The sequence below is a fragment of the Cervus elaphus genome, chromosome 6 (genome assembly GCF_910594005.1).
Source record: "Cervus elaphus chromosome 6, mCerEla1.1, whole genome shotgun sequence".
NCBI classification, from domain to species: domain Eukaryota; kingdom Metazoa; phylum Chordata; class Mammalia; order Artiodactyla; family Cervidae; genus Cervus; species Cervus elaphus.
Window position 1 is genome coordinate 24583328 of NC_057820.1, and position 25011 is coordinate 24608338.

Here is a 25011-nt window from a genome sequence, read left to right on the forward strand (position 1 = left end):
GTCTCGTTCCAACACATAAACAAGAGAGCTTAGGACACATACTATGGAATAAATGAGACAGAGTCACGTGAGAAGGTTTCCTGGAACCGGCACCACTGAGAAGCACTTACATTCCTGGCTCAGCACGGGGTAAGGTTTTTTAACAGAGAGCCCTTTTCAGCAGACCGGCCTGAGATGTATGAAGAGCTATAAGCACAGAGGCAGGCAGCCCCTCTGGGGCTGTGGGGAAAGCAGCCGGGCACAGCTGGGCTAAGATCTCCAGGGCGTGTGGGAAGACAGCAGTATCACGGTCGTTCTGAAAGTGCTTCACATTTAAAATTTCTGTAGGAGCAGCAGATGCTACCAACTCAATTCCAACACTGTGCTTTCAAGCGTTTCCCTGTGGTACAGGGGAGCGGAACTAAAGAGCAACTCTTCCTTTTCTTGAAGTATCTTTTGACAATCAGTCTCTTTTTCCTTAAAAGTTTCTAGACTTCCTAGTTTTCCTTTTGACCATGAAACACGAAAAGAAAATGACACAGACCATTGGCATTGGTTGGTCAACTGCTGAGTTTTGGGGTCCCTGTGTTGAACCAGGAAGCAGGGGACCTGGGTTCTAGTCCCAGCTCTGTGACTTGTAGGAGATCCACCTTAATCCCTCTAACCCTTCACTTTTGCCATTTGTAAAAAGGACAAGGACAGGACAGCTGTGAGGCAATGGCTCCAAGGGCCTTGCAAGTGGAGAATCTCTGATGGCGCAGGGAGGTTGGTGATGTCACAGGCCTTCCCCCGGCCCCCACCCACCACTGCTATAAGGCACCAGTAAGCCTGCAAGAACTCTCTTTCTGGGGGAGCAGAGCAAAGGCCCCCATTCTTTCTTTACCTTCTTTTCGTTGATGTCTGCCTGCTCCTCTTCCTCATTCACCTCTTCTGGCATAGCTTTGATTTTGTTTAGAAGCTCGGCCTTGGGAGCAGACACGCTGTAGTAGGCAGGACAGTTGACCAACATGCCCACCGCTTCCTTGTCGTCACTCCTGGGTCAGAGAGAACAAAAGAGTATAGCCACATGCAGCTTCATTTCACCACACGTCTGTCCATTTGGAAACGTGTAAAAAAATTCTATGTAATATCTTTCCAGGGGTTAGGATGACCTAATAAATATTTATGATTGACTGATCACTATGTGTGGGGCTCTTGAAGCCAGAGTATTTGGGACGGAAAACCACCAAGGGCAATATTACGATGGGGAGTGGACTGTGGGCATTTAACCTTTCTGCATGGTTCTCCTCTTGTGATAAATATCAGAATGACACTGACTTCCTGTTTCACAGAGAGACAATAGGGAGCCAAGACTTGGTCAATGTGACAGTGTTTTCAAGGTGCTGCACCAAACTCAGTTTTTAGGTTAATTATTTCCTACTCCTCTTTAGTTTCCATAGTGTTTCTGATGCCTACTATAATTGTTGCTTGGACATTTACCAGTTTTCCTTTTTCATGAACGCTTGAGGCTTACGCTCCAGGTAAGCCTGAAAAACCTGGAGCTTGCTGGTCAACAATGAACGCATACAAAATGTAAAACCTACTCACTGGTTAAAACAGCAGGGGGTTTTTCAAGGATGGAGGACAATCTAGAAGTTGTGGACCTGATAACTATGGTCTTCGTTTTATTACAATCAAGCTCTCCCTCACACTCTATAGGTAAGATTCTCAGTTCAGTTCAGTTGCTCAGTCGTGTTTCACTCTTTGCAACCCCATGGACTGCAGCATGCCAGGCTTCCCTGTCCATCACCAACTCCTGGAGCTTGCTCAAACTCATATGCCATCCAACCATCTTATTGTCTGTTGTCCCCTTCTCCTCCGCCTTCAATCTTTCCCAGCATCAGGGTCTTTTCCAGGGAGTCAGTAGCTAAGACCCTACTCACTGAATAAAGGACTCTGTGGGCATGATTAGTTTTCTCGGACATAATCCTGTGACATCATTTAAACATCTAAACCATCATTTTACTATGGAATTCAGAACCACCAGAAGGCTGTTTTCACTAATTTCCCAATTGGTGAGGTTATTCCTCTAAAAAATATAATTACATATTGCAGTTAGTGGGGGGTGGGGGAAAAAAAACATGGTAAAAAGGTCTTCTGATATGCCCTGCCTCCCCACACATTCATTGCCTTACAAATGGGCTTCTTGGGCGTCTTATCCGATCACCTGAAGCCCCCAGTGGCTATCTGCAGTCTCACACACGACAGGACGATGCTCACTCTAACCAGAAGATGGCGCACGTCATCCTCCTGAAATCCCTGAGGAAGCTCTCCATGCTGCCAGAGCCACGTGAGGATTTCACTTCTCAACTTTTGTTCTCAGGGATAATGCCAGGAAATGCTTTTCTAAGAATGTATGTGTCAACTACTCTGGTCTTCCTATCTCGAGTGGCTGGAAGACAACCACCCATGGTGAACCGACCGGCACATCCATAAAAATTCACCTGTGGGTCCACGGGGGACCCAGTGGACTGCCCTGCACATTGTGGGTGCTTAAGAAGTGTTTGCTAAGCATATGGCCCTGGATAAGTCACTTCCTGTTAGTCTCTGTAAGAGACTGAAAGAGGAGAGGCTGGACAAGGTTCCTGTTGAGGGCTTGGATAAGGCGATCAGAGCCTCCGATAACATATCGGAGAGCCTGGAAACACCACATAGTTCTTCCCTTTCTCCCCTCCCCCACAACTCAAAACACAGTGTTCCTGTAATTTCATTAGGATCAGTTGGAAATTTCTAAAATGCAAGCCCAAATTTAGATGAAATGCCCTCTGATTTATTGGTGGTCTTGAAGCCACCAACGGTGGAGTTCCAGCCTGTTGATTCATATAGTTTTCATTGAAAACTTGTAATAAAATTAAAAAACAAACCACTCTAAATCTTTCCCATAGTAGCTTCAAGGAAATCAAACATGCAAGAAAATACTGCAGGAACCCAGGAGAAATCAAAAGAAGGAAAAAGACAAACTGCTCACGGCCCCCTCACCGGATCATCGCCCCCCACAGAAGCAATTTAATTTGAAGTCTGTCTGGGGACAATGCCAGGGACTTACCTCTTGGTCTCACATCCTGGGAAGCTGATGGTTTTCTGCACGGCCTTCCTCTTCATGCTGTTTTCCTTCAGCAAATTAACATCTCGAGGAAACAAACCTTCCATCAGGTCCATAGTTGTCTTCATTCTGGAGTCTGGGTCCAAAATGTCTGCCAGAGATTTGTCTTGGTGGATAATTTCCTTGGCCAGCGTCTCTGTTCTTATGTCTTCCGAGGTCTTCTGAGGACCAGAACTGACACGCTTTTCTAAACCTGCAGTCCCACCGGCTGGCTCGTGCATGAGGCTGTGGGTCTGTGTGGGAGGTGGCTGGCCTGGGCTTGGCTGCTTGCTTAGGGACCCAGCAGGCTGGGGCAGAGCACCCATGGTGGAGGGCGGGTTGGTCTCCTTGGCCTCGAAACTCTTGCCTGAAGTTTGCGATCTGGAACCCAGCAGCTGATTATCAACCAGAAGGGCTGCACCAGGCATGGACCTTTCCTTGGCAACTGTCACCTTGGCAAGTTTGCTGGAGCTGCCAGGGATATTAAAAAAGAGAGGGGGTGAGGGAAGAGTCAGCAGAGGGCGAAAGAAGACAGAGATTGGCACAGGGGTGCAGCTTCCCAGAGTCAGGAGACTCTGAGGCTGTCATCCCCACAAACAGCAGGGCTCAAAAGGGTCACGGAGAGGCTTTAAAAGGGGATGTGTGCCCTTTAAGGGGGATGTGACTTATTAAGCAGGACAGACTGAACAGGAGTTCAGTTTTGGTGAATGCTGCTCTCAGATTCCAGAGCTTTATGAAAAGTGAACAGAGGATTATAGTGGTGTTTAGAGGAAGTTGCCACAAAGGTGCTGAGTATTTCAGTGTTGTCCTAGGGAGTTATGTGTTGGGAAATGCTCCTTCCCCATTCTTCTGGCTTCCAAGAAGAGGTTTCCCCTAAACATTACTGACCCTCAGCCTTCCTCTTCATTCCTCCCTATGGATACAGAGTGACTCTGCAAAGAGAAGCTGCCCACAGCCCATCCACAGCCTCCTTTTTTAGAGTAAGGCTGCCGCCAGACTCGCTCTGGCATGCTCACGAGTGCTCATTGCGTGTATGTGCGTCTAGCACAGCCTGTGACTAGGTGGGCAACCCTTTTTAATTTGAGGTTCAGTGTCAGGAGCCTCTCTTATACTCAGACAGAAGCCATACTCTCCAGGATCAGCTCTCTCAGTAATAAGAGTGATTATTTTTGTCTCCTGTATGCCTTTTCCTTCTGTCTTATTCTGATTCAGAACTCTCAGCAGGGAAGAGGGATGCTGTTTATTTAGACTCTCTGAGCCTGCCACGCCCACAGAAGTAAACCTGGCCTCTTGGGTTCTGGTTTCCATTTCCACTGGTCTCACTCCTCAGTGCCGAAGGACTGCTAGCATAATGACTTGTTGCTGTCCTTCGTTATGTCTGACTTTGCGACCCTGTGGGCTGTAGCCCGCCAGGCTCCTCTGTCCATGGAATTTTTCAGGCAAGAATACTGGAGTGGGTTGCCGTTTCCTCCTCCAGGGAATCTTCCCCACCCAGGGATGGAACCTGCATCTCTGTATCTCCTGCACTGTAGGTGGATTCCTCACCGCAGAGCCATTGCGGAAACCCTGCATAAGGACTGCCAAGGTCAACAGATGAAACAGTTCTGTCATCTCGTGAAACTGACATGGCTCTCCAGGGGCCAGCAGAGGCAGCTCAGGGCAGCCGGCAGCATGGAAATCTTACCAGGGTGGCAGACCCTTCTCCCCTGGCAGAGGGCTGCGATCTCACCTGGCGCAGGGCTCCAGGTAGCCCTCCTCCCACTGGGCCGGGCACACAGCTTCGGGGGGAGGCGGAGGGAAGTGGTCCAGGCCCTGGGCCGGGGATGCCTGGCTGGTTGTTGGTGGCGGGGGCGGCGGCGGCGGGGGCAGCAGCAGGTCATCGCAGCGGGGGCTGGAAGTGGTGGTGGGGCGTGGGTCCCTCACAAACACCTCGTCGTCCTCACAGTCCTCACGAGGTGGCGGGGAAGCCAGCAAGGCCGACTCGGAGATCCGGAGGGAAAGCCTGCCCGGCATGCCTGGGGCCCCGAGAGGCGTATCCGGGTCGGAAGTGCTGCTCGAGCTGGGGGCATCCCGTGGCTTGGGATAGTGCTTCGGGGGGTCCTCGGGGAGGCTCTCCTCTCTGACCGTATAGGCCCGCTTCATCCAGGGTGGGGAGGCCCGCATCCCTGCGCGCTCTTCCATCCCACGCTCAGGGCTGGGAGGCTGGGCCGGGCTGTGGCCACCGCCGCTTCTGGGGGTCCCGGCTGGTGTGGAGGGCTGGGCTGCGGCCTGTGAGCAATAGCTCGAAGGGCCAGGGGCTGGCAGGACCGAGCTCAGAGGTGCAGCCCTGGCGTCTGGAAGATGCCTGTGAGCTCCCGAGGACAGTGGCGGAGGGCAAGGCGTTCTGCTGGCCTGTCTCGGAGGGTCCAGCGGCCCCGGACCCCCGTTGGGCACAGAGGTGCCACCACTACCTGCTTTGCAGCCCGAATCCCCCCAGTGAGGGCTGGGATGGTGTCTGAGCGCTGGCATCTCTTCACGGCTGGAACAGCTAAATGGCCTAGAGCAGGATACAGTAATGTGGGTTAGCACTGATGAAAAGGGGCAAACGCTGAGCCCAAGATGCATTCCACAGATGGGAAAAGCCTCTGATGGGGAGAAGGACCCTGGAGAAACTGCACACTGCTTCCCCCTGGCTGCTCAGACAAAGAACTTAAAAGTTTAAATGCAGCGGCGGGACAGCCATAAACTCCTGCAGGAAAATGTCACAGGGCAAGCCTGGGGTCACAGGGCATTTCTTTTTGTTAATTCTCTCTCATCCCCCTTCCTCCATGCAAGGCAGCATTTGAGGACAGGCTTCAGGACATTTCTTCTACTCCTTTTAGACCAAGTTTGGGAACCAGCTCCTGACTTCTCAGGGAAAGAATGCTCCCTCATTCTCTTACCAGTGAGCCCCCACAGGGGTGGTCTGTTTGGAAAGTATTTGCATGGGCTGCTGAAACAACTTTCTCTTGGATTCCCAGTGTTCTCATTTCTCCAAATGGAAAGAAAGAAAGAAAAGGAGTATCTCACCTAAGGAGCTAATAAGCAGTTTCCTCTGGAGAAAGAGACAGACCGTAATGAGCAAACAGCGTGCACAGTGGTTTAAACAGCTGTCCTCTGGGCTCCAAGGAAAAACCCAACAATTCCCAGTACTTTTGTTATTGTGTTTGAAAGGAAAAAAAGGAAAACAAAAGAAAACACGTCTGCAGCACTGCCTGCCTGCCATGCAAGAGTTAATGTGAGGATTGAAAAGTCTCCAGCAAACATCCATAGTTCGTAAATCCCACATCTGTAGCTCGCCGCCTAGTGTGCAAGTGAATCTGGAGGGCAGATGGCACTCTTCATTTCACAGACCCGCGTCCTGAGGGGGCTGTGGCTCGGGCCCAGGCAGTCAGCACAGTCCTGGCCACAAAATCGTCTAAGGCCAGATGAGGGTTAAAGCAGCATAAAGAAGGAAAAGACTGCAAAGAGCCCAACTAGCTCTTCTCCTGCCGTTATTTTCTCTTTAATATAAAACGTAGTAAGGTATCCATCTTCCACTCAGATGCAAACCCTCCCTCCCACTACAGATCTTTTCATTTATAGGCAGCTTCTTTATTAAGAATCTCTCAATATCCAAGAGTGGCTATTCTGTCGTCCTTGGCGGGTTCCCAAATGGGTACACCAGAAACCCAGGGGTGGGAGATTGGCTGAGGCTGTTCTCTACTCCCATGTCTTATTCATTTTGGGACCCACCCCCGCAAGATCCTGGCACAAAGTACCCTCAATAAATGTCTGTTGAACAAACAATGTCTCTTTTGCCCGCTGCTATTTAGATTGTAGGCCATGAATTATTTTTGAACTTAGCATCCTCTAATAGGACATGGAATAACTGGAATCTGATGTTTTAAGGACTAATTCATGTTGTAAATTCATATTGCTTTTTAAAAAAGGGGAGACATCACTAAAACACACAATAAAATAATGTGTATCTTTTAAAGATCCAGCCAAAATAAACTTTGATATAATGTTTTTAGTTTATGCTTAATCTTCTTAGTTTATAGAAACTACACTTAAACTGTATATTTTTGAAGATAGTAGTTTAGTTAAATGCTTAGTTTGATTGAGAATATGTCTTCCTGGTGATTGTTTTCCAAGAATAAAGACTAGTGTCATAAAGATTTTGTTTCAGTCTCTTTTATAATCGAGTGTGAGACAAGCATCTACTGATATGTATTCAGGAATCATAGTATTCATGAATGAAGTTTGATTAGTCTGATTTTCTTCCTCATAGCATTTTAAAAAATATGGTTAAAAAAATCCTATAACATAAAATTTACTACTTTAAGTTCATTTTAAAATGTTCAGTTAAGTATATCCATATTGTTGCAAAACAGACCTCCAGAACATTTTCATCTTGCGAATCTGAAGCGAGGTAACTAGTAAGCAACAACTCTTTTCCCCACTCCTCCAGCCCTTGTAACCGCCATTCTACTTTTCTGCAAATTTGACCACTTTAGATACCTCATACAAATGGAACCATCAAGTATTTCTGACTGGTTTAACTGGCTTAGCATAAGGTCCTCAAAGTTCATCCACGTTGCAGTCTGTGACAGCATTTCCTTCCTTTTAAAGGCTGAACAATATCCCAGTGTATGCACACACCTCATTTTGTTTATCCACTCAACCACCTGTGGACAACTGAGTTGCTTCCCCCTCTTTGCGGTTGTGAATAGTGTTGCTGCGAACATGGGTATAAAAATCTCCCTTCAAAACACTGCTTTCAATTCTTTGGATTTATACTCAGAGGTGGGATTGCTTGGTCATGATAGATTTTTAATTTTTTGAGGAACCCCCATACTGTTTTCTGCAGCAGTTACATCATTTTGTAATCCTACCTACAGAGCACAGGGGTTCCAATGTCTCCACATCCTCACCAACACTTGTTCTTTTGTTTTTTTGATTGTAGCCATCCCAATGAGTGTGCTTTCGACTTGCATTTCTCTGTGGATTAGTGATGTGCAGTACCTTTCCATGTGCCTGTTGGTTATTTGGAGGAATGTCTATTCAAGTCCTTTGTGTAATCGGGCAATTTGATTTTTTGTGGTTGACTTTAGTTTCACCTTAGACTTCAGAACAGTCCTCTTTTGGCAGAGCTCTAGTTCTAGTTAACCTTCTCTTCTTTCTAGCTTTGAATCAATGCACCCAAACTAACTAACGCCCTTAGCCTCACCGTGACTCCTCGCTTCACTTTGGGAAGAGCTACAGGAGCAAAAGCAACTATACAAGGCTGCCCTTGGCAGTGAAGGAGGTAACTTAATACCCACTTCCTGACCATGCTGCAGTTACTAGGCTGAATTATTGAGAAGATAAATACAGAAAAAGAGAAGCAATGACTGAGTGAAACAAAATAAATATTAAAGAACTGGCCTAAAAAAACCCATGAGATATTAAATATATTACCATTAGTTGTAACAGATTACAGCAGATAGTCCTACAATGCTGCATTAAAATTATATACAGACACATGGTTCAGAGGAAACTCTCTTTGGAAATTCCTACTCATTAAGCTCCAAGTGAATACTTCAAAGATCCTACTTCTAAAAATTATCCACTATATTTTTTCAAGGAGAAATGATTTTGAAGGCAATTAAAAAAAAAAAGACTTTCTTGCTGTCTTCGAAGTGCCTACAATAATGATTTGTCTTGTTATGTGAAGCTGTTCATGAATGGTCATGCTTCCCCTAGTGCTTTATTCAGAGACCTGATCCTTCGGGTCCCAGCCAGAAGAGATCAGCCACAGCAGAGAGGACCCGCTTGAGAAAGTCAGAGGATATGCTGGAGAAGAGCACAACCATCAACCATTCTGATGTGAACATACGAGAAGTCACCCACTGCCTCAACAGCACATGTTCAAAATCTATTCTGAATAGTACCATTCTTAGACAAAGTCACCTTGTAGATAAAGAAGTTTACCATAGCCTAGACAAACCGAAAAGGCAGTATCAGACACCATGAAACATCATAACATCTTAATTCAATTTCTAGTAGAGACGAACAGAAGCATTTAACTCCAGCAGCATTCATGAGGCAGAGAGCATCGTAACTATAGACACATACCTGGAACCTGGGCCAGCCAAATAACACGGATCCTTCACGAGACCAAAGTCACTGTTTTCCCCCAAAAGCACATCCTGAAAACAGAAGAGACGCACAGCGTTATTACCAACAAACGGGTGTTAAAATTTACCAAGGGGGTGGAGGTATAAAGGAGATGGAACATTTATTGGTGGTCCATTCTTTATTGTCAGGCTCATGGCAGCATTGTTACATACTAACCCAGTTTATCCTCAAAGCCTCAGGAGGTGCTGTGAACCCCACTGCACTGATGGGGACCCAGGCCCAAGATGTTAACTTTTCCAAGGTCACAAGCGGTAGAACCTCAGTCTGTCTCATTGGGTGCCTCTCTTAACCAAGACATTTTCTAAACAAGAGAAGTCTGATGACAATTACCTTCAGAGTTCAGAAACAACTGCTATACTTGAAGTATAAAGATGAAAATTAATTCAAAGGGCAAAGCTTTCAAAATAGCAACAGGGAAATACGGGAGATGACAAGAAAAGGAGAGCTTATTAAATTTAGCAAAATCCCAAGAATTAGATAGGAATCTGACTTGTAATCAGGTTGACATACATTCTTTCTGGGAAAAACATCTCATCCACATGTCATATCAGTAACTCTGGGGACACTTCAAGGGTAGTCATTATTTGTTTCTGTTTTTAATACGGGTATATACTGGTTTCTGGTGGGTTATAGGTCAGTTTTTGATACTGTAAAATCAGTTCCTATGTACAGGTTCCTGATGAAGACCATGTTGTTGCTCTTCATAAAACTCTCAATTATTTATAACAGGAGTCAGGTAGAAAACAAGAAAATTAAATCCACAGGTAATCCATAAACTTAATTTCAGCATTTCCCCCTTTATTCTGTCCAAAAGGCTAATTGCTTTTCATCCCCTTTCTCTTTCTTTCCTGCCCCTTCCCCCCAATCAGTGGTAGAAGTAATAATAAGCAAGAAGAGCCAGAGGTGGGTGGGAACAGGCCCAAAGAAGAAACAAGCCTAAATATTATTAATAACCACAGCTTCCCCTTACTGGGCATTTACTATGTGCTGGACACTCTGCCAAGTTCCTTATGATCCTCAAGTGACGTGCTTGGAGTCATGTCAGGCACCTGACATTTCTTCTGTAATTTAATCTATAACAATGGGGAGCGGGGCGGAAACTGCAGCTCAGAGAGGGTGAGTGTAGTACCGACAATTAAGTAAGGAGCTGGGATTCTAACCGTGATTTCCTCAAAGCCTAAGGGTGATCTTTAGAATTAAGTTGAGTGGTGGCTCAGTTGGATGCAATAAGACATCAATGCTTTGAGAAAAAAGAATTCCACGCGTCTCTGATTTGCTCAAGTATCACTAGAGGGAATGGGAATTCCTACTCTTCGCAAAACCTTACAGGCCATTTATAACAAGCAAGGACCTACTGCAAAGCACAGGAAATTCTGCTCAATATTCTGTAATAACCTAAATAGGAAGTGAAGTGCAAGTTGCTCAGTCGTGTCTGACTCTTCACGACCTCATGGACTGTAGCCTGACAGACTTCTCTGTCCACAGAATTCTGCAGGCAAGAATACTGGAGTGGGTAGTTGTTCTCTTCTCCGGGGGATCCTCCCAACCCAGGGATCGAACCCAGGTCTCCTGCATTGCAGGCGGATTCTTTACCAGCTGAGTTATCAGGGAAATCCAGGGAAATAAATAAATAGAGAACTTGAATAGGTCCAAGACAAATCACCTTGCTACACACGTGAAATCAACACAACATTGTTAATCAACTATACTCCAGTATAGAAAAAAAAACATACACATTGTTCAGTGAAAGAAAACAAAACAAAACCCTTATGGTCTCTTTTAAAGTCTTTCTCAAAAAAATAAAAAAATAAAAAAAAAATAAAGTCTTTCTCCACTCCACTCCCTCGCTGACAAGAATATTCAGCTTCACCAGTTGTTAAGTGGAAAAGCCTCTAGGTCCCCTCAAAGCTAGTAATGTTCAAATATATACTTCCATTCTATTACTTCCTTTAAATTACAGTATGTGCTTGATATTTATGAGGATATGCATAAAATAAAGGAACTGAGAGCCAGTAATAGACCACTGAGAGAAATTTCTACATCTCCTGTCAAAGGAAACACCATTTGGACTGAAGGGAAATTCTCTTCCCAACCCAGTAGAAAACCCAAGGAGGATTCATTCCTGCTGTACATATTTGCTGTGATTGGGCATGTATGCACTGTTAAAGACAACTTGATTTTCTGTAAACTGGTAAGCAATAAAAACTACTATGACAATTTAGGAAAAAGCAGTGACTATGGGGGAAATACTGAGTAATACCAACACTCATTAAGTGTGTGTTTTTTTGTCTCTAACTTTGTTTGACTGACTTAGAAGCACACCAGTTCTTATTCTTTATTAGGCACACTACACTTAAAACTATAAACTTAAATCCTAGCAAATTCTGATTCTCACTCTTACTTTGAGTTCTGAATTAAGATATCCTAATATCTCTAAGATCAATAAAACATGAAGACAATATTCATCTACTTTGGAATATCAACTTCAAGTATCTACCAAAATGAATTAGAAATTAAAAAAAATATTGTTTAAGTAGCAGTAACTGATAAATGTTAAAATGAAATAAATTCACTGGCTAGAGTTTTCAGATGTAAGGTGTTAACTCTCATCTCTCAGGGTTTTTTTATACCAGGAGACAGCACAGTATAGTGACTTAAAACCTCTGGAGTCAAGACAGTAGGGAGTCAAAACCTCACTTCTACTAGGTAGGGCAAATTTCTCAGTTTTTCTATGCCTTCGTTTCCTCATCTGTAATATGGGAATAACAATAGTATCTCCTCCTTTGCATAGATGTAGGATTAGTTTTATGCTTATAAAACACAGTGACTAGCACATAGTGTATATTTAATTAATAGCAGCTATTTGCAACTTTACATTCTGTGGAAAGTGATTGTTATTTATCCCCAAGCTTGAATGGGTGCTTGTTGAGAAGTACTAAAAATGGTTGGCAAGCTGTATCCTACAGAATCGAGACTATAATCCGACATTGTGGGGTTCCATGCAAATCTCCTCAGCAATGAAATGTTTGTCACATCTTCATATGGTCAATGTGCCACATAACAAGAAATGAAGATCTTTGAAAACACAGTGAGAACCAGAGAAGGCTCTACCTCAACATCTGGGGGAAAAAAAAATACCCTAACAGAAATCTCATTTCTCCAAAAGATTTCTTTTTATAGCTTCTGCTATATTTTAGATTTATGCATTGAATGGGTATAAATTTCCATCTCCAAGGCAAAAATGTTTGAATTTTTTCCAGCTGCTTTGCAGGGCCTACCTAATTTAAATCAGTTAAGTTTTCTAAAGTGTCTTAGAAAACAGAAAGCAGCCAAGAATTTGATGGGCACTTCAGCTCCATCACTAATATTCATTTGTTCTGCAATTACACTTTTCAAATTAACAGGAATTAAAGGAGAGGGAATAAGAGGCGGTTTGTTCAGAGACAACCACCGCTGGCTAAGGGAAGGCTGAGTGTCTGAGCAGGTCTTGGGCTTTTTCAGACCCAAGAATGACCAAGTTTTATAAACAGAGAAATCAATTTCTGCGCTGACCTTGTTTTGGAAGCAGAAACTATCCTCACTAATAGACCTTTGAAATGGAGCTGAATCCCGGTCCAAAGCTTGCAAAATCCTGTGCTATTAGCATCTGGCTGGCAGGAGCAAGCAGCAGTTGTTTGGGAGGCCATTGACTGAGCTGGCACCAGAAATAGACTCCATATTTTTGGTTTAACTCAGGCAGATGGCTTACTTTCTACAGGGTCATTTAAATTCTCAGAGTTCTCTAAAGCTGAGATGAGAAAAATCCTTATTTAACACCTCCACCAAAGCTTAATGATAATGGTAAAAAGTTCCTGGACTTTATTCAAATAAATAATCGTATCTTGAAATAATAACCACAATAATTACGTGGAGACTAGTTTTGTTTTTAATTAGTTCTACAACCAAGGCAGACAATGGATATATGAAGATGTAAGGGGTAGATCTTGCCAGGGAACAGGTCTCAGGGCAGGCACGGTGAGGCTGCTGAGCAAGGGAATGCAGGAGGAAGCCTGAGAACAAGGTCTTGGCGTAGCTGCCATCTGGGGGGTGATAAAGTATGTTCAGAATCTGTAGGAACAAAGCAGCAGTATTTCACGTTGAAATATTTCATTCCCCCGTCACATCCCCCACTTTCTAAATACAGCAGTCACTATACTTAAGCGAACATAAATAATGTCATGTATTTATGCCGTCTTTCTAGAAAGTTTTTCAAATAATACCCAAGAATTGGGATTTAATTGGGATCATTTTTCTATACAGCCTATGTTTGAGCTCTATTTCCCAGTTTATCAGGTTTGAGAAATATTTGGAAGGGAAGGCAAAATAACATTCGGAACCATCCAACCACTTTCCCAGGAGAGAATAATGACATGTAGTGGGGAATAAACAATAGAAGATGATTTGGTTTTCAGCTAAACATTTCTATTTCCTTTAGAATATGGGGAGAGAAATGAAAATGCTTGCTTTGCTATGTAGTGAGCCTCTGAAGCCCATCAAACTAGCTGAAATGGCATGCTACATAGACTGTGTTTTTTCTTAGTTCCGGGACCAGGGATCGAAACCGTGGCCCCTGCAGCAGAAGCATGGAGTCTTAACCACTCACTGGACCACCAGAGGGGACCCACATATATGGATTGTTAAAGTGGTTTTAGAGGTAGGATAAGCACTGGAAATTAGCTCTGTTCAACATTCCAAGGGGAGAAAAACAGCTATTGGAGGCTTATGGAGGATTGCTTCTATAGATTCTGTGTGTATGTGTGTATGGGGGGTGGTGGTTTATATTGGGGAGAAAATATTTCTTAAGAGAAAGTGTCTGGACGGGAGTGGTATTTTCCCTCAGAAGGCTGTGTGTATGTGTGTTTCAGAAGCAGTGGAGCAAACAGATCACTCAGGCAGCGATGGCTAACTGTGAAGCTGTTTCCTCCAACCTATAATGCCTCTGCACACAACCTGCAACCCTTTGTCAACATCTTGCCCGTTCTTTACCGCCTGGTTCAAATCCCTTCTCTTTCAAGAGATGCTCTCTCAGATACCCTCAATTAGAACTAATCGGTGTCCCTCCCATAGCATGTTATTCATGATCACTCCCAAAGCACTCACCATTTGTGTTATCTGTATATAAGTACATAGTCTTTGCGCAATTGTAAACCCCAGAAAGGCATGCCCTTTATTTTCCTTTATGTTTCTTTCAAACCTATAATGCAGTCCTGTTCATAAAACATAGGCTCTACAAATGCTTGCTGAATCACTGCACTCTCTGCTGGAGAAGAGAGACTCTCTGAAGGGTCAGTGGAGGGGTGTTCTCCCCGTGTGGTAACATACATGTGACTTCCTCATATCTTCTGATCTGGGAAGGGAATCACGAGGTAGGCCAATGAGCTGCCGTGCCAGTAGAGCTTGAAGACAGGCTATGAACTAGGGCAACTAATAGAGTCCTGGGCGTCAGAGTGCTTGGACTTTATCCCCAGCTCTCCTAAAATTTCCAGGGGAAAGTTCCTCATGATCTATCCACAGTTTGGAGCCTTTATGAGAAAAATCCTTTAGTGTGAGAATCTGAAAGCCTGACATTCTCCTATCTCACCAAGATAGTATAAAGAAAGAGACAGAGATACAAATTTGATATGGATAATATGGGTTTCCCCGGTGGCTCAGACGGTAAAGAATCCTCCTACAATGGGTTCGACCCCTGGGCTGGGGAGATCCCTGGAGGAGGGCATGACAACCCACTGCAGTGTTCTTGCCTGGAGAAGTCCCATGAACAGAGGAGCCTGGTGAGCTACAGTCCATAGGGTTGCAGAGAGTTGGATATGGCTGAGTGAGTAAGCACAGCACAGCACAGCACATGGATAATATATTCTACTATACAGGATTATTTTGAGGATTAATGAGATAATAAATGTTAAAGTGGGGCTTCCCAAGTGGTGCTAGTGGTGAAGAATCTGCCTGCCAGTGCAGGAGGTGCCAGAGATGTGGGTTCAATTCCTGGGTCTGGAAGATACCCTGGAGAAAGAAATGGCAACCCACTCCAGTATTTTTGCCTGGAAAATCCCATGGACTGAGGACCCTGGTGGGCTACAGTCCATGGGGTTGCAAAGAGTCGGACAAGACTGTGCATGTATCCACACCTAAATGTAAAAGCATTCTTAGTTGAGGGCCTGGAACTCAATAACCATGATCAAAGTCAATAATAATACCTATTTTTGCTAACGCAAAAGTCCAACAGAAACAAAGAGGGTACGAAAATAAAACTTTAAAATGCTAAGACACAGCTTCTATCGCACGAACTTGAAAAAAAAAAAAGCAAAACAAAAAACATGAAAGATAAAAAGATAATTCCTAACTTTTCCTAATCTAATTCTTACACTGAGAAAAGGATGACACTAAAATGTAATTTTTACACATACATACTGTAGTCCATGGGGTCACAAAGAGTCGGACACAATTGAGCAACTGAACAAACATAACATGCACGTCCTATATAAACATATGTGTGAATATATATTATATACAGTTGTCTTCCAGTGCTGTGCGGCCACCTTTGACTCCCTGCGGCTACAGGATCCCCTGGGATGGATACCAAAACCTGCCTGATGCTACGTAAAATGGCATAATATTTGCATATAACCTACTTATAATGCAAATACTATGTAAGTAGTTGTTGGTGTGTTGGCAAATTCAAGTTTTGCTTTTTGGAACTTTCTGGAATTTTCCCGAATATTTTCCATTCCAGTGCAAAACCAGAAATGAGGCCTACTATGTGTGTGTATATATATACCTATAGACACACATATATAGATATCTATATTGATATATATGTTTCTACCTAAGACACAACTATATAGATACCTAGGACCCCAGATCAGATAGGGGCACTGAGAAAGACATCCCCTTATGAAAACAAATGCTACTCTCTTGCATGCTAAAGGAGAACAAAGGGGGAAGGAGGGGCCAGAGGAGTCTCACTAAGGCTTGGCGGACAGAAGCGGTAGTGCTAGGATCCGCGGGCTGCACGTACCTGGCGCTTGTCTGCGGTGGGAGACGACCGTGACCTCATGTGGACAGGGACAGTCTGGACATCCGAGCGCTCCAGCAGGTCCTCGGCAGACATGGACTTTGCGGCCCTCCCAGCCGTGGCCCCCCACGCGGAGGGCTCCCCTGGGGTCCCATTCAGTCTCTGGGGGCCCTTTGATCCACTGTTAGCTCCACCGAGCAGTTCTCTCGGCGCTGGGTCCCCGCGGTGCCTTTCCCCAAGGTGGCGGCCGCCGGCAAAGGAGCTGCTGCGATCTCGGGAGGCCCGCTGGATCTCCCCAGCACTCCCCACCGCAGTGGCTGGCAGAAGGGCGGTCTCCCTGCGGGGCGGCAGGCTAGGCTCCCGGAGCGAGCAGAGACTGGAAGCCGCGGCGAGGCCCGGGCCCTCGGGCAGGAGGTAGGTGCTCTGGGCGCGCTCCAGCAGCCGCCCGGGCTCCTGCAGGCCGCAGCCGGTGCCCGCGGGCCGCTTGCCGGTCTTGCGCTGAATGTAGTCGGCCAGCGCGCTCTGCTGGAACTGCTTCAGCTCGGGCCCCGACAGGCTGAGGGTCGAGCAGGCTCTGCCGTCTCTCTCGAAGATGCGGCGCCGGTCGGTCACCGAGCCCTCCACAAAATGCGGCCCCTTCCTCGGCGGCCCAGGGGGCTCGGGCTCGGGTTCCTCTGAGACCCCCACCTCGTGCATCTTCTCGGGCTCCGAGTATGAGCGCTTCTTCTGCTCGGGGGTCAGATGCCGGCGCGGGCCCCTCCGGGCGGCGGGGGGCGCGAGCCGGGCCGGGTCCCCCTCGGCCGGGGTCACGCTGTGCCGCTCACGCGGGGTGTGCGGGGAGGCGGAAACCGGCGCCTCCGGGCTGCGCAGCCCCACGTGGGCCGAGGCGGGTCGCAGGCGCCAGGGTCTGGAGACCACGGGCGTCCCGGGCTCGAGGTCCCGGCGTCGGAAGGACGTGGCCCCCAGGACGCGGGACTGCGCGTCCTTGATGCTGTTCCGGTAGGCGCGGCTGAAGGGGGCGTCCTGCACGGGCGACTCGGGCGTGCGGGGCCTGTCGTCCGACCACATGGCCTCCTTCTCGGCCTCGCTGAAGAGCTGGAAGGTGCTCTGGCTGCGGAGCAGACGGGCGTCCCGCCTCGGGGGCTCCCCGCCCCGGAGTGGGGCACCCCGGCCACCCTCCGCAGCCCGCCTCGGCGGTTGACCACACGGCTGCCAGGAAACCTCTTCTGACTTTGGCTCCCCGTTTTTGAAGTGCTGCTCTCCATTGCCTAGGGCTTCAGTGGGTTCGCAAAAATGTATACGGCCTTTAGTCTCCTCCGAGTCATTCCCCAAAGTACTGGAGGCTGGGAGTGTCCTGTGGGGCCTGTGGTTATAGCCGTAGGTAGAGCCGCCGGCACTCGGGGGCCTCTGGCCAGCCTGCTCTCGCTGCTCGATCTTGGAAACCTTCTCCAGCACGGAGCAGTGGGGCTTCCCGTACTGAAAGCCCTGCAGAGCCGAGGCGCTGCTGGAACTCAGCCTCCTCCGGCCCAGACTGGAGGTCTCCTGTGGGGATGGGGAGGGCGGCTCTTCATATGTTGGGTCTGAACTGTGGAAAGAGGCCAAGGTTCTCCCCTCGGGCCTTGGATAGGACACCGACCTGTCCAGCTGGCTCTTGTGATCAGCAAGAGGAGTCCTTCCAGACTCTTCTCCCTTGGTATCGACTGTGCAGGCAGATGAGCCTTCCAGATAGACTTCCTGGGCTGCTCCTCCGAGATCCAGGCTGCTTTGCCTTCTTAGACTCTCAGGAATGTTCTGGAGGGAGGAGAAGGCAGCTGCAGTCTTGCTGAAGCTGCCTGGCACACTCTGGCCCAGACTGCCTCTGTGGAACCTCCCCCAGAGGTTGGCATTGTGGTCTTCGTGGGAATCCCCCTCCCAAGGCTCTGAGGGCAGGAAGGATCTCTTGTCTTCACCCACTTGCCACGCCTGAACCTGAGGGGATTGGAGGCTGTGGTAATTAGAATATTTGTTGCCCTGGGTGCTCTTTCTCTCACTGGGATGTGGGCTGTGGCCTTCTAGAGGTGTGAGAAGTCTCTTCTGGGAGGTCTCCTCCTCGTTCTCAGGCACTGAGGGAAAATGAACTTTATAGGCGATACATTTGGCTGAAGTTTCAGGTTTCCTCTCTACTAGGGACACCGAGTCCCGCTCTAGGGGCTGGCAGAAGGCGAAGCCAGGCCTGCTAGATCCGTTCTGGTTCCCATTCTCGTCAAGGGCAGCCATTCTGTCGCACGCTCCCTGAGGAGGTGTGTACCCACCCTCCTTGGCCAGGGCAGGGTAGAGGGTACCATTTCCGCTCACAGAAGGCCGGGGCACCTGGGCGAAGTGTGGCTCCAGGGAAGGTACCGGGTAGATGCCAGTCGGCAGCAGAGGTTGGCCGGGCTGGGCCTTCTGGGTGTAAGTGTGCTTGGGCTTCACTGGAGGGCTGCTTTCTGGGCTCTTCTCTAGCACAGTATGCAGCTGTTCCTCTATGAAGGGAGATTTCAGGGTGCCTGCCGAGTTTGCCGGAGGCCGGCAAAACCGTTTCTGATCTAGGCTAGACCAGGAGCTGGGCCGCTCTCGCTGCCGGAAGGCTGCATAACTGTCACTTCGAGCTGGGGGCAGGGGCGCACCCACCTTAGGAGGCGAGTTGTCCACAGCGGTCTCTAAGGAACCGGAGCACTGCTGGCTCCAGGAAGAGGGGGGCGCGCCTTTGCCTCGAGGTACATTATGGAATTTATCGTAGCCCTGACCATCAGCCGAGGCTCGAGTCTCCCTACCTTGGAGAAGCAGGCCTGAAGAGTTCACCTCGTACTCTGCGGAGACCCCCCTCCGGGGGTCATAGACCGTCTTAACATAGCGAATATCTGCCTGCCTCATCCCTTCTAGGAGGCCACCTCGAGCAGAAGTGGTGTCCATGGAGCCCAAATGCTCCCGGCCAGAGACGCCAGGGGGTGGATACTCGAGGATGCTGGAACTGGTGGAGAAGGAGCTGTAAGCCGAGTCTCTCTTGCTGTGGAGGTGGCTGAGCTGGTCAATGCTGCTGGTGGACTTGGCCGGGGAGAGAAGGTGGCAGGGTGGGTATCCCCTGCCGGGCTCCAGGCTCTCCATGCTCCCCTGGGAGCTGCACCGGTCGGGGCTCTGCCTCAGATACGCGTGCTCATAGCCAGAGAGGTCACTGGTGGAGGAGCTGGAAGAAAGGGAGGCAGGGCAGTCAGCGGTGAGCCCTGATTGTTCAGGAGGCTTCCAGGCACAGGACTAGCTTATAAATGGACTGTTGTGCAAGATGTTTGGTTTCTGGAAGGGTGGGTGAAAGGGCCATATTTGGGCCTTGCTCGGCCTCCCTATGTGTCGTCATTAGGAGTAACTGCCCAACACTGTAACCTATGTGTCTCTAATTAATCACCCAGGCTCGCCAGGGGAGAAGTGGGGAGCAGGAGGACGCCATGTGGGCCTGAGGGCTCAGGCAACACGATGATGCACTGTGCTCTGTGCTGGAAGTGACATTCTGCACGTGCCCCAAAAATGAGAGAGGTGGGCGAGGAAAGCGGAGGGCAAGATGAGTTAGAGGGACAGAGACTGACATTTTGTATCTCTTGGGGCGTCTGTGGGAAGAAGGGGAACGCTTAGTAAGAGACCAGGCACGCGGATGGGTGAGGGGGGCTGTGCACATGTCCATGGTTTTAGTTAATATCTTTCCTTTTTATGGAGTTGAAGGGCTACTCCCTGGCAATCTTCCTGGAATTTCCACTGTACAAGAGACAATTTGTTTGTGGTAAGAAAGCCAAACACAAGACTGAATGAGAAATACTGAGAGAAATTGAGAGCTAGAAAAAGTGGATGAGAGAGGAGGAGAGGCAGGCTGGATAAGAAGTCTTAATCACGGGAGGCTGTCAGGTGCTGGGAGACCATCACCCATGGAGGACTTCCCAGAGTCTGGGCAAAGCCTCATACACTGGACAGAAGACTTTCTCCTTCACTAGCTCCTCCAAAGAGTTGCCATAAAACAATTACTCATAGCTAACTTTAATTATAACCCCCAAATATACTTCACCTAGCATGGTGGGCCAGAGAGAACAGAGATATAGGAAGGAATAAGTAGCTCAAAAATCAAACAGCAGTCTCATTAGTTCAAACATTTGTGATTCACTATTCTCTAAAGAGGGCTTCCCTGATGGATCAGCGGTAAAGAATCTGCCTGCAATGCAGGAGACACAGGTTCGATCCTTGGGTCAGGAAGATTCCCTGGAGGAGGAAATGGCAACCCACTCCAGGATTCTTGCCTGGAAAATTCCATGGACAGAGAAGCGTGGTGGGCTAGAGTCCACAGGGTCACAAAAAGAATAAAAAAAAAAGAAGAGTTCTTGCCTGAGGCTTTTCATTTTTAAATGAATAGGCATTTAAACACTATTAAAATCCATGGAGCCTATTATTATATTTCTAGATCTCGTGTAAGTAAATATGGTGTATGGCTGAGTAGGTGATAATGCTTTGCTGGACTGTCTCCAGAGTATACGGGAAGAGACTAGAAGGATCATATTCTGAGTCAAAACTGGAGCAGAATTCAAGGAAAAGAAGACTACATTTTCAGCAATCCCCCCCCAGAATAATATTTCTCTATCAGGGCAAGTAAACTTACTGAATGGAACATCTTGCTTTGGCAGGGGCAGGTATAAATTCAAGGAGGAAGGAAGGGTTGATTAGGGAAGCCAGTCCTGGCACTCCATGTCATGGCACATGTCACTGCCAGCATTTACCCCCCCCACCCCCAAATGAAGAGGATGTGCTGGAAATGCACATGACGTGACTGAGGATAATCCCCTATGACCCACTTGTGCTCCCGTTTATCTCCTCTAACAGAAGACTCAGAGTTAATACTTCGAGGGGACATGGAAGCAGTTGATCCCACAAGGGCTGTTTTTGCTCACCAATTCCATGCAGGTGGTAGACACTACTTAATCCTCCTCCCTGCTGCTAAGAATTTTAGCAGTCTTTCACTAAAAGGATAATCCAGATCTAATTTAGGAACATGTGGAAAAAAAAATCAAAGTGAATAAACTGATGGGTTAACTGAAACACTACTGAATGGGAGGAAATGCCATCGCAAAATACAGATGGATCTAGAAATATCAACTCACTGGTAAACGTATCTCGAGCCAGCAGAGCCAGGGTAGAGTGGGTTCCGTCTTGCAGCCAAAGGACACTTAACCCACCAATCCTCAGAGGGAATGCATCCCGTGAGGACCATTCTTACTCTTCACTGCTACTCAGGGAGTAGCTCTGTCTCCCCAAATTCTCATTTCCGAGCTGACTGGGGACTAAGTGACCAATGCTATGCTATGGATGCCCTGACATCACCCTCTAGGAACACATTCTGGAAGCAGTCATTCTGATTACCCCTGCCATTCCTGCTTCCAAGACTGCACTCTTACAGATGGCCGATAAGAACCTGACACGCAGGTCTTCAATCCCGCAGCAGTTCCAGCCCACAGAGAGACATCCTTACTCTCAAGATGAGTGCGTCGAGCATGTCAGAGTTCTCACTGTGGTCTGATGACTTCTCTACCCTCGTTTTCCATCGCTCTCCCCCTTGCCCACTGCACTGTGGCATGATGGCCGCTGATGGCATCTCAAACCCATGAAGCATGTTCCCACATCAGGGTCTCATGGCCTTTGTACTCACTGTTTCCACCGTAAGGAATGCTCTTCACCTGGCTCACTCCCTTCCTTTATTCATGACTGCATCAGAGAAGACTTCTTGCCACTCACTATCTTAAAAGTACCTCTTCTCTCCTTATTTCTTGCTACTCTGCTTTATTATCTTTCACAGCACTTACTTGACATTACATCACTTCTTCTTAGAAGTATTTTCTAAATACTTAAAACACAACAAAGAGCACAAAACAATTATATGAAAACATTTCCTAAAGTGTACTCCCAGAACATTAATAATTCCTCAGATGATGAAATATGTCTGGAAAATACTGGGCTAGATAAGGCAAATAATTGTAATTAAAGACTTCTGAGTCCTTAATAAATTTGTTCATGTGATATTCTTCAAGGCAAAAAACTAAGCAGTGCCTTTAAAAATTTTTTTTTAAAAACGTGGACCACTTTTAAAGTCTTTATTGAATTTCTTACAATATTGTTTCTGTTTTGTAGTTTGATTTTTTGGCCACAAGGCATGTGGGATATTAGTTCTCTGACCAGAGGTTAAACCTGCACTCCCATGCTGGCAGGCGAAGTCTTCACCCCTGGACCACCAGGGAAGTCCCAAGCAGTGATTTCTAAACTTATATGACCCTAGAAAGTTTTCCCCAAGGAGCATCTAATGGATTGTTATTCTATGGAACACACCTGGGGAAACAATAAATACTACTTTTTGATGTCTTGCTCAGTCTTCTACTCTCAATAACTAAAAATTATCTGAGACACAGTAGGTATTCCATAAATATTTATTAAAGGAATGAATCAATGAGCATGTACTGGTTCCTAAGTATTCTGATGGTGTTATTTCAGCCTCTCGGGAGGGGACTAGACTACAGGATTTTTTGGAGGTTTCTTCTAAAGTACTATGTGCTTTAGAAGTTCTAATACTTTAGGACCATCGTGAGATTTCTGTAGGACAGCAGAAAGACAGTGACAAGGATCTGAGAGAAAGCAGCTGAAACACAGTTTCAGTGAAATTCCAGATCTGAGCCAGTTTGCAGGCAGTGAAAATTACGTATCTTCTGTCTCTTTGAACGTCTCTCTCCCTCTCTCCTCAGCCCTGCCCCTCCCCATCCCTTGAGCTCCCTCTCCTTTTCCTGCTTCTTAATGAGAAACAGATCCACACATTTAGGACTGAGGCTGTGTGAAGGCTGTCCCAGGGATGCTGCCCACCAGACCACTAGATGCCCCTGTGCCCCTCAGAAATGTACCAGGAGAGCTTCTCCACCTACAGCTGCCAAAGGGCAACCCCTATAAGCAGAACTCAGAGCTGCCAACCTGAGGCATGGAATGAACAGACCACAGGATGCTTTGAGCTGGGGTAGAAGAAAATCCAAATGTATGTGTCATTTTGGGGGTAACCCAAGCTTTCCTTTCTCCTCCTGTACCCCACCCAGATCTTTTGTGTTGATAGTCATTGTGTCAGGGGAGGCTGCTCTGAAGCTTGCGTTAGAGGGCAGAGTGGCAGGTACAGTGCAAGCTCTACCTGCCTAAACCCCCCTGGAGGTTGGGATGAGGAAGAAACAGCAGGTGGAAAAGCAGAGCCTGTAGAATATTGCACTTCTGATGTCAACACTGCCACTCTCCTGGGGCCTCTGGGAGCTCACCATAGTTACTGTGGACAGTGATTCTAGGCACCAATCGCAGTTGTCTTATTTCTGCCTTCAGCCCAGTGTGTATTTAGGTCACAGTATGACTTCAGATTTAAGGGCCTCCTAAGGTTAATGGGCTTCCCTGCTGGCTCAGTGGTAAATAATGGGTTTAATAACCTGGGTTTGATCCCTGGGTTGGGAAGATCCCTTGGAGAAGGGAATGGCTACTCACTCCAGAATGCTTGCCTGGAGAATTACATGGACAGAGGAGCTTGGCAGACTCTGATATGGGGTCTGACATGCAGTCACAAACAGTGGGACACAACTTAGCAACTGAACATCAACAAAGGTTAGTGGTTAGGAGGGGTACCTTGTTAATACACTCCTGCATTTTATAAATGTGTACTGGTTCATGCCATTAACCTAGTTCATTATTATGTTTCACTGTGTCTCTGACAAGTTTTCAGTCTTAATTATTATAATTACTTTTCATAATTACTGAGTGCTCACTATGTTCGAGGAACTACGCTAAGTGTCTTATATATGTTACTTTGTTTAATTCTCACTATGATCCAATGAGATATATATTATTAATTTCATTTTACAGACAAAGAAACCAAGATCAAAGAGGTTAAGTGCTTTGCTCAAGCTTATGCAGTAGGTAATGAAATTGAGATTGAAACCGAGGTCTGATTTATAAGCCCAAGTACCTCACCATCTGGTGTCCCTTCACACTGTTGGGCCCCTGCATCTAACCTTCTAAAAGCCTGTAACACGGCCATGCCCACAGAGCCAAAGCACTGTGCCTGCACGGCTCAGGTGGTGAAATTTTTTCAGGGTTACGGAGAGGGCTGTGGGCAAGGGAAAGCAGTGTCTGTAACAAGGAGGGCAACCAAAAAGTATCCTGACAGGCCATGTCCACCAGTCCGAGCTCCAGGATTTATCTGGCCCTTGATCTGAGCAGACGTGGGTCGTGGGGGTTCTGAGTCTTGGCCTCGCCAAATGCGTGGCCACCATCTGTTTGTTAAGTGATCCTTCCAGCAACATCCTCCCCTCCCTGAGACTGACCAGCACTTTGTACCTGGCCACTCAGCTGTGTCTGACTCTTTATGACCCCACGGACTGCAGCCTGCCAAACTCCCTGTCCATAGAATTACCCAGGCAAGAATACTGGAGTGGGTTGCCATTTCCTTCTGCAGGGCATCTTCCCAACCCAGGAACTGAATCCACGTGTCCTGTGTCTCCTGCATTGGCAGGCGGATTCTTTATCACTGGCACCACCTGGGAAGCCCTCCTGCCTCCCTACTATAACCTATGTCCAAGTACTTCCAAAAGGTGGTAAGCGACTGGGCCTGCCTCCCTGGCGT

The 25011-nt window shown here is 47.1% G+C and overlaps 1 protein-coding gene across 5 annotated transcripts in view; it reads right to left on the minus strand.

Annotated features, from left to right (window-relative positions):
- The window catches only part of SHROOM3 (shroom family member 3), a 318796-nt gene that overhangs the window by 14139 nt on the left and 279646 nt on the right, over window positions 1-25011 (minus strand). For all 5 annotated transcript variants that reach the window (XM_043906411.1, XM_043906413.1, XM_043906412.1 and 2 more), the window contains 5 exons: window positions 16335-19533; window positions 9218-9291; window positions 4830-5636; window positions 3065-3571; window positions 863-1013 (listed from right to left, as the gene is read on the minus strand). In XM_043906411.1, the coding sequence (XP_043762346.1) occupies window positions 863-1013; window positions 3065-3571; window positions 4830-5636; window positions 9218-9291; window positions 16335-19533 (4738 nt within the window). The remainder of the gene's footprint in view (window positions 1-862; window positions 1014-3064; window positions 3572-4829; window positions 5637-9217; window positions 9292-16334; window positions 19534-25011) is intronic.